Here is a 10,179-nt window from a genome sequence, read left to right as displayed (position 1 = left end):
GCACCAATTACGGTCGCTCCCCTCCTGCCAACTTGCCGTGAAGAAATGGCCTCCCTTAGTTCCAATATAGCGGGCTGCGGGGGCCGGGGGGGGGAGCCCGCACGGCGCAGGATTTAATTTCAAGCGCCATTAATTCCCACAGCATTTCTCGGACTCACAGTTTATTTCATAATGGGTCTTCCACATTGGCAGAGTAAATGGGATAATGCTGAATTGGGGACAGTTTCATGCCCGACGGCAAGCGGTCCGCCCGTTGACTAAGGGTTTCATTGTGTTTTTATGGGGGCGTTAAAGCTCAGTGGAAGTGTTGCTTGGCCATCGGTGCCAACGAAAAAAATGAAATGGAATAAATAGGATAATTAATGAAATTAGTTGCTGCGAATCAATATAGCTATGGTGTGTTTCTTTCATACCGACAACAAAAGTCAGACTGTGACGCGCCGCTGTGGCTGCTCGACCGTGGGCGAAACACAATCGAAAACAACACCAAGAACTAAAAGGGAATAATCCAGCCTCGGAGTGTACAACATTGGGAACATATCAGTTGACGTTACCGTTAATGCTTGAGTGATCTTTCGAGAATGGTTTGCGGTACGCGGGTTCGAATCCTGTGTACACCAGGACGCAGGCGCTATCCTTTGGTACAGTCTAAAACACCAGGGTCAGACTGACCCTTTCTGGGTCAAATATGGCCCAAAACAGGTCATAGTTTGACCCGGAAAAGGGTCAGGCGCCATGGGGCCCAGATTCCTGGTCAGTCTGGCCCTGGGGTTGTTAGGGTGTAAGACCATCCAATCCAAATGCCTCTCTCCCTACGCCCACTGCAGAGAAAAGGGCTGCATCTTTGGGTATACAGACCAGACTTTGCTGTAACAAGCTGCTGCAGATAACTGATCTCATGTCCAAGTGAATCCCCTCCGAGTTTGCAGTGATTGCTCTGGGACAATACGGACCGCTACAACAAGTATTTGGAGGTTCAAAGCTCTTATGCCGAAAAATAAAGCCGAGGTACATACGGACCCATTCGGTATCCTTAAACCCACAGGTGTGTTCTTAAATGTGTGCTGTGAGTGAAGTTTGGCAAGTCAAATCTAGAGATGTATCTTTTTAAAAAAAATGTAATAGAGCCGAAAAATGATCACCGGAGGTTTTGACGGCCCCACAGCAGTATCTGCTCAGAGCAGAACAAAAGAGGGCGTGTTTCGTCGTGCTATGGTTTTTTCGTACCTACGCATAGGCGCGGAGCATGCTGGGTACGCGTAACTAATTTATCGGGTTCGTAAGTGAATTCGACACAAAGGCGGACGCGCCACGATTTGCAGGCTCTCATTGGACAATCACTGAAATTGCACGTTAAATTCCGGTTCCATGGTTCCATGTAAACGGCGATCAGTGCATGTAACCCTATGTGCAGTGCACGTGTGCAGTGGGCGTGGTTTCAACTGAAGTGACGTCACACTTACGAACCGGATTCCGACTTGTGTAGAGTACCGAAGTGTAAAGTCACTGTGAACCAGAAAGTGCAGTGCAAACGAATGGAGTACGCGCGCGTGTTGGTTCACGCGCCCATGCCTTTTACACACTAATTGTGCGCGTGACGAATTCACTACGGTACTCTATGCTCTTTGCGCGCGTCGACGCAGAACGCGTGCAAGAACCCGCTTGTAACCACCTGTCTTTTTTTCGCCAATTGAAGGTTCACTTCAGCTAAGGGCGGACAGTGTCCACAAGTTTATTTGTCTCCATGTATATGGGTAACCTAATTAGGGATCCATTTTTTTCCGTGTCCCTGTCTCATCTGACATATGATTGTGTCAGTTCAGAACACATCTTCTAACCTCCACGACTGATGAATTAATGCAAACTACCCGCCAAACAAATAGTAATAGTTTGAAATCAATCCCGGTGATATTTCCATGTCAAATAACAAAGGTCAGATGTAACAGGGAACACAAAAAATCCCACTTTTGGACCCCTAATTTCCGGAATTACCCATATGCGTTCCAACACCCCTTAAAATACCCATTTCTTGTGCTCAATATAAATTTTTATACAAACACGTCTTGCTGGTAAACTCAGCATTTTAAGAAGTGTTATTTAAGAAAATAAATGTAGTTTAAGAAGACATTTATTTTAAAAATACTGAAAGAAGGAAAATCCAGATGAAAACAATCATGAAATAAAAAAAAAAACTAGGACAAGCGTAGTGCCCTGCCAGTAGGCGTGGGCTGGTGGGCTGTGGAAAGTTTCTGTACAAAACATTCCGAGGGAGATCTAGTTACAACCCCTCGGGTATTGCGGTTTTTGATGATGAAGGGACAGCTCCCTAATAGCCTTTCTCCAAATTATGTTTGTTTCTTTTACTCACAAGAAATTGTGGTGTCCACTTTTTTGTCGATGCGTTTTGTAACGCATAAGTCTGCAGTCGCATCGACAAACACATTTTGATAGCACTAGTCTATAGAATACATGTACATTTTAGTCGCTGGAATTGCAAAAGGCGTCTGTGATAAACCATTGATTAATTATGCAAGAGACCCTCATCTGAAACTCCGTATTTTGACCAATCGGCAGCCATGTACTATCGACCTTCGTCGGCAAACTGGCATACATTAAGTCGGTCTATGCCATGGTACTGGTGCATGCCGCGCAGAAAGGTCGCGTATACTCAAGAGGTTGAAAACGGACGTTTTACGATCGAACATTTAATCATGTCTTGACGGCGACACCCATTAAAGTGCGAGAGCAATTTTTGACGATGGCTCTGTCGAAACGAGAAATTTTCCATGTCAACCGCGAAACACGGCACGTTCAGACAACAAGAGTGCGTTGCCAGTTGTCGTGCAGGCTTAGCACGTGTGCGTCACGTCGTCGTGCTACGAGTTGCCAGCAACAGCGAGCCTGTGGCGCCGGAAATGACGCAAATGAAGCTGTGGTTTTTCTCCCGGTCAAGACACGCCAGCGGAGTTTGAAATTGGATTCAACTATGTGTGGGAGAAGAGTCAAGTGTTTATAAGAAAAAAGAGAAGAGATTTGGCTTATCTCCTTGGAACCGTCACGGCAGTTTTGTGTTATTTTCCGGCTATTTGTATGCCTCGGTGGCTTATAGCTAAATCACCAAGGTTTGACACTTACCTGAACGGAGGAGGGCGCTAGTTTTCCTTAGCGGATGAACAGGATACTTTTTCAGAAGCTTAAGAAGACCTACCTGCCTTTCTCACAGGTCTACAGCTGTACTAAAACGGAAAAAGAAAAAGAAAGAAAGATGCTTTAGATCTTCACAGTGACGGCTGAGAATAAACTTTATTCAAAGATGAAGACAAATGCGCTCATCGATAGGGGTGGGCAGCATAGGATATAAACTCAATTTCAGAGAGGAGCAAGAAGTCAAAGTACACTGAATAGTAATAGTTTGTCCATAGTAAACTGGATGCAGATACAAACCAAAACAAATCCAAAGAGAAGCTATTTTGCCTAGAGTTTAGCTGAGCTTAGACTTTTTCCCTTGCTTTTATGATATTCTAAGTATTGTAGGCGGTTTATGATCCACCGGCAGATTGCTCTTAATCGCGCACACGAAAAACTAGTAGAGCTTTTCATAATAGCGCCCTCTCGTGACAAGACGATCAGTGAAACGAGTCCCTCTGATCTAAAGGGTAAACACCAGTACTAAGCTGCCAAAGACAACAGTGATAAATATCCCCACTTCAAAAAAATCAGGAAAAATACAAGTTTCACAGGTGCTCAAGACGCATATGGGCATATGGCCTTGAGTTTTGTTACATCATACTGAATTTCCAGCTTTTTCTGTTGCTTTCAATAACAGCTAGTGACTCCAAACTAGGGTTGGTTACTGTGGACTAGGTTTTGCATTTAGGGTTCGTTTCTTCCAGTTAGGGTTCGCTTCAGCTGATGACTAGGGTTACACTGTGTTTAAATGGGGGGTGCAGCTGCCTTATTTAGATTATTTCGACATCTCAACTCTATGCTGGCCCTGTTGGTTCAAAACAAGGCATCTGAGAATTTCAAGTTTGGTGAAAGCTTTCCAAACAAGTTTTTCAAAATTTTCATTCAGTATCACCCAAAGATAATTATTGGACAAAAGTTTTCACCCAAGACAGTACTTGACCCATTTACTTTCTTCATTGACATTGTATACCGGTACATGCAACTGCTTTGGCTGGCGGAGCTGATAAAAAGCATTAAGATATGTTGAATTCGTTTTACTGCAAAACAATCTTTGCAGAAAATCAAATGATATCTACAAAACAGTTACCCAGAGCATTTCCAAACCCAGGTAAGTGAATCTGGCTCAATCTTTTTAAGGCTTTATCAAGAGTCATCTCTTGAGAGGAATCTTCAGGTCAGGGAACTATATGTAGACTGTTCCCTCTCAAGCTCCAGGGTTTTTATGCCTTTTTTTTTACATGCTCAGTTGGAAAACTCCACTTGACTAAAGGCTATACTGGTGGCTCTGGGAGGATTTTTTCAAAGGAAGTACATGTACTGTTTGACAATTCAAAAGGCAAAGCTTCCAGACTAGTCTCCTTTCAAGACTAGCAATAATCCATCTTCCCATAAGGAAGTGCATGGTGTGTTCCAAGGCAGTTGGAGTAATTTAACCCCCCCCTTCAAAAAAAGCTTCAGTTGTTACCTAAACTTCCAACAGATGAGGGCGCCCTATAAAATGACAGGTCAGAGCTGTGAACAGATGTGTAATAGGTGTGCAATCACAGACCAGAACATTTAAAAAATGCTCATTTATCAATTAAACATGACAGAAGCAAGTGACTCCAGCTTTGACACACACAATCGAAGGAATTTCCTGAAATAAATGTTTTAATTCAAATACCATAGGCCGTGCCTACATTTTTCGGCTTTGGTGACACATGAGGAACTTCATAACTACCTTTGACAATTACAATAAACATGTTTAAAGAATGAAGCATGAACTATTACATTAAGATAGAATGTTTGTTTCGCCTGACACCCTTCAAACTTATTTGGAGAATCAAAATTCATGAACAATATTAAGTTTAATCTGTGTATTGATGAACTGGAAAAAATTCCACACTGTATTTTTTGTGAAACACACAAAAATTTCTTATTCCTTGACACTCCCTAATGCACCAAAACAGCAACAGAAATGGCAAGTCTACTTGCCTAAATGCAACTGGATACCTTATTTTTTCAAAGGCTCCATGCTGTGAATCTTTCCTATTCAACTTTCAGTGGAAACTATTTTACATGCCTGTTTGATTAACTGCATTTAAAAGTCCTTTTTTTCTTTTTCACAATTTCTATTTTTCTTAACAAATGTGTGCACTGCAACTGTGATATCATTCATTCCCGGAAGACACTATAGATCGAAAGTGGATTTCCGCTCCTATTGTGAACCTAACATTTACTCAATAAAAACGATTTTTTTTAGCAAACTGTGTTACTGGCTTACTTCCATTGTCTGAAATAACAAATTGGCCAAAAAAAAAAAAGAAAAAGCAAAATATCCAGACATTGCAAACGATTTTGTTGGTGCTGACATCACTTGATAACATGATAACGCCACAATTTTGCTCGTAAATACACAGCTTTCCCCAGCAGAGAAATGAAAAAAAATGCACCAAAATACCCTTTAAACTATCATAACTAAAATGGAAATGAGGTTGAATATGCAAATGGACATTTCTAAGGATTTCATTTTAGGTATTACATTACATTGTTTTTTATATACATTTAATATACATTAGTGCATGTACTACATTTCACATGAAAGGAAGAATGTACATTCCATCTAGCCAGGTACAGCGAGATTAAATTCATAGGCAATTGTAATAAAGACATACACAGATAAAATATACATACGATAAATGACTTTAAGACAGAAGTGAGACGCTGGCAATTTCAAACCTGAAGCAATACACAATTTTCACACAAAATTGCCTGATTAAATCCAACTTTCAATTAATGAAATGTGCTTTATGATGTAAGAACACCTTAAATGATAAAAAAATGATTTTTTCAAAGCTCACACAGATTGAATGAGTATGGGATTTCTCCCAGAGAAGCCAGTCCACTGAACTGAACAAAATGAAGCCAAACAAACAAATAACCCAACAAACAAACAAACAAACAACCCAACAAACAAACAAGAACAATTCAGTCTGTAACCATCCTGATTGCATACACTTGCATTTTGGAAAAGCTCTCCAAAGATTATTTAACTATCAACCACTTGAAACAACATTTACCTCTTGGTGAGGATTAGAGGAAAAAGATTGGCATGGATAATATCGCAGTGTTATAACTAAACAGATAATGATTAAAGCAACAAGGGAAACACACAGATAAGCAACAAATTATGGATGCATCGCATTCATAAACATCTGCTCAGGTAGCGTAAATGATGTGTAGCCTATGTGAGTTTAGGCACTGACAACTCCACCAACTTGTCGGCCAATTTGAAAGTTGGTTTAACTAGGAGTAAAGGGAAATACCCATAATGAGACAATGGAAAATTCCTGCATGTAAAAAAATGAATTTTTTTCAGACATGAACGGCTGTTGGTACCCACGTAAACTTTTCAGTGATTTTGTGGAAGAGTCTTTATTTGCCTTTTTGACGTCCTGACCCCTGACCTTGTTTACCTCCTCCCTGTCCCTGTTTTCCGCCACGCCCATGCTCCACGGCCACGGAGGTGGGCCCCACCACGACCACGGTTGTCTGCCCCACCACGACCACGGTGGTCAGCCTCACCACGGCCATGATGACTGGCTCCACCGCCACCACGATTATCAGTCCCACCAGGACCACGATTATAAGCCCTACCATGGCTACGATTATATGACCCACTATGGCCACGATTACCAGCCCCACCACAGCCACGATTATCAGCCCCACCACGACCATAATTATTAGCCCCACCCCGCGCACTGTGATGATGTTTGCCCCTACCCCGGCTTTCCTTCCCCCTTCCCCCTGGACTGTGCTGCCTTTGACAATCAAAGCCCCTTGATGGCGCCATTGTCTGATGTTCCTGCAGTCCCCTGCTGGTGGTACCCGATCTTGTGTTCTGCTGTTGCCTTGGTCTGGGTTGACGATTTGCAGTACCCACTCTGCCCAGACTGGCCAATCCAGAACTGGTCATGAACAGCGGCCATGCAATCCTAAGTGGGGAAACTAACCTGCTGGTGTTGCCTCTCTCTATTTTGGGCTGGTCATTGAATCTCGAGCTCTGCTGTGTCCTCACTCTAGGTTGATGATTTTTCTCACTCCGTCCACCCAGACTGTCCTTCCTAGAAGAACTGTCCACGACCACTGGCCCGGCATCCACAACTGGGGGAATACGTACCCGGCTGGTGCTGTCTGTGTCCTTGTTTGACTGGTCTTTGGACTCCAAGCTCTGCTGTCCTTCGGGTGTAGGCAAATCAGGCTCCTCCTCATCCAGTCCATCGAGGTTGAGAGGCTTCGGCCATCCTTGAATCTCATCCACAGACTCAAGGAAAGCTGGGTACTGCACCGGTTGTGGCTTGTTGATTACTTCTTCCTGTTGCTCGCACAGGGACATCAGGCTCTCCACTAGTTCCGTGGACTGCTCTAGGAGATCTTTTTTGGTAGCATCTTCAGTCAGGTCATGGAGCCCAAAGATTTCTGCCTCCAGATCGATTTGGAAGGCTTCGATGGCCTCCACATGCCACTGGAGCTGTTCCAGGCCCATCTCCCGGCACCTCTCAATCTCAGTGATGACCTGGTCGCATCGCTGGTTCAGGGCCACCTCGGTTGACTTCAGGATGCCCCCTGATCTGTTGACCTGCTTGACCACCCGCACAGCTGTCCGCAGCTCTTTTTCATTGAGTGCACATCTCCAGGTGCAAGCCTCGTCCAGATTCATGCACTTGTGTTGCGGTCGGGGATGGTCCACAACCGTGCAGTCACGACAAATCAGTACCTCACACGAGCAGCAGTAGAACTTCTTCACCTCGTTGTGGATCTCACACACAGGAGGCTCACCATCTTCCGTCTCGGTCACTTCTGCAGTGGCTTCAGGCTCTACCTCCCCATAAGTCTCACACATACGTTCGCCGTCTTCTGTCTCAGTTACCTCTGCCAGAGTTTCGGGCTCCTTGTAATTCTCACACATATAAGGCTCACCGTCTTCCGTTTCGGTCACCTCTGCCGGGGTTTCGGGGTCCCACTCCTCTTGAATCTCATAAGGCTCACCGTCTTCCGTCTTGGTCACCTCTGCCGAGGTGTCAGGCTCTATCTCCCCATAAATGTCACACATGTAAGGCTCGCTGTCTTCCGTTTCGGCCACCTCTGCCGGGGTTTCAGGCTCCCACTCCTTGTGAATCTCATAAGGCTCACCATCTTCCGTCTCAGCCACCTTTGCCGGGGTGTCAGGCTCTATCTCCTCGTGAATCTCACACATGTAAGACTCGCTGTCTTCAGTCTTGGCCACCTCTGCTGGGCTTTCAGGCTGCACCAGAGGCGGCAAGGCTTCCAGGAGACTCTGCGGGTCGAATATGGTGCTCTGACAGGCAATCTCTGGGCTGTGGATCGGAGTCAGGGTGAGACACAAAGGGCAGCCCACCACTGGGTTTTTGGGGGGTATATCGTCCAACATGACCAGCCCTTTCAGACATTTCAGGCAGTAGGTGTGAGCGCAGTACAGCCGCTTGGATTCCGACAACAATGTCCGCCCCGAGCAGAGTGCACATTCCGGCTGTACGTCCTGGTATGACGTAATTACGCCAGCCATGTTTGTACAAAAATTGGTGGAAATATCGGCCGTGTATTACAGCTAAGCATGAACTTCAACTTGTACTTCAAAAACGCATCTCTGCAAAGCCTTGACAGTGCACTCGAAGAACGCGTAAGCACTGTGTAGGCCTACGTAATTTTATGCACAATGTCTCAAACTGATGTACAACTGCGTAACTATAGTCTGTCTACGTACGTACACGTACACGTACACGAACATAAACTGAACACGTGACGTCAACGGGGCGAAGGTCGTATGCGTCATGGTTTCGTATCCCAGCAGCCAATAAAATTGACCCGTCTCCATTTGTTTCCGGTTATAAGCTCCTCTCCTTTCACATTAACCTATAGAATTTTGTACATTCAGTTTTGTCATGGAAGAAGGAAGTGCATGTTCCTTTATGGTTTTGTTGGTGTTAAATTTTGCGCGTCCTGTAGATGTAGGCCTACATGTACATGTACTTGGATAGTATTTCACAAGCTGCGTTGACGCAATGGATCTAATTCCGGGGAATTCCATTTGGATCTCGTTCATGGAATCTGTTTTATAAACTTGTTAACTGATGAATCGGGGATGGAATTAGACCATTTTAGAATTCATGTGGGCTCCAAGTTTTTCGTTCAAGTTTTTCCAAAATCTTTCTTAAATAATAACAATGAAGTTTTTCGCATATATATAATATTTTTCAATATATAAAATTATTCAATAGAGATGACAGGTAATTTGGCAGGAAATTGCTGCTTTTAAATTCCAAACACATAGAGTTAACTTCATGTTCAATTTCAATAGTGGCCAACTCATAAATTAAAGGTTCATTTTACCACGATAGCCAACATTTCCTGCGGTTCGTTGTAAAGTGGGATTTAATTGTCCTAATTAGAATTCAGATAATGCATACCACGTAGTCAGGCGTGCACCCATGGTATGAACAGATGTTACAAGCTGTTGAATGGTACAAATAGACGTTACGAAGGAGGTGCGACAGGGTATGTAAAAAGTAGGAGAATGCAAGGGAGCATTTCATACCAATCAGTCTCGCTTGTGAGTAATGTTGGTGAGGCCCAACACCTTCACAGAGGAGAATGCTTGCTGTTTGGGGGTACTGATGTTTTCAGAGCATTTTAAAATGTTGTCTCTTGTTTTTCCTGGAAGTCGCGTTTCTCCAGTGAAACGATTTCATAAATGTTGTAGGTATTTGATATTTCAGCAGATTAAGGTTTAATAGGAACTGCCAAAGCTGCACGCTGATGGGGTATTTTTTTCTGAGGTAATATTACAAAAAGCACATTCTGTGACAGAAAATTCACACCCTGGGCGTAAGGGACAATGAGGTCTACGGTAGGAAACCCGGAACCCTGGAGCTGCTGGAAACTTGCGTAATAGTTTTAGATTAAGTGCGATTGTTTTAATATTTGGGCACA

The 10,179-nt window shown here is 43.8% G+C and overlaps 1 protein-coding gene across 1 annotated transcript; it reads right to left on the bottom strand.

Moving 5' to 3' along the window:
- Positions 1–4,812: 4,812 nt before the first annotated feature.
- On the bottom strand, positions 4,813–8,931 carry LOC110976491 (uncharacterized). The gene has a single exon (XM_087147563.1). It carries the CDS (start codon positions 8,753–8,755, stop codon positions 6,641–6,643), a length of 2,115 nt encoding a protein of 704 aa, XP_087003689.1. The 5' UTR covers positions 8,756–8,931; the 3' UTR covers positions 4,813–6,640.
- Between the last annotated feature and the right edge of the window lie 1,248 nt (positions 8,932–10,179).

This window comes from Acanthaster planci, linkage group LG16 (genome assembly GCF_054643075.1).
Source record: "Acanthaster planci isolate LZ-2023a linkage group LG16, COTS_SCS, whole genome shotgun sequence".
Taxonomy (NCBI): domain Eukaryota; kingdom Metazoa; phylum Echinodermata; class Asteroidea; order Valvatida; family Acanthasteridae; genus Acanthaster; species Acanthaster planci.
The sequence above is the reverse complement of the archived record's forward strand: the minus strand, read 5'-3'. Positions and strand labels throughout refer to the sequence as shown.

Bases quoted from the DNA above. Each gene is read 5' to 3' on its own strand.
- LOC110976491 (XM_087147563.1), bottom strand. From the start codon at position 8,755: ATGGCTGGCGTAATTACGTCATACCAGGACGTACAGCCGGAATGTGCA.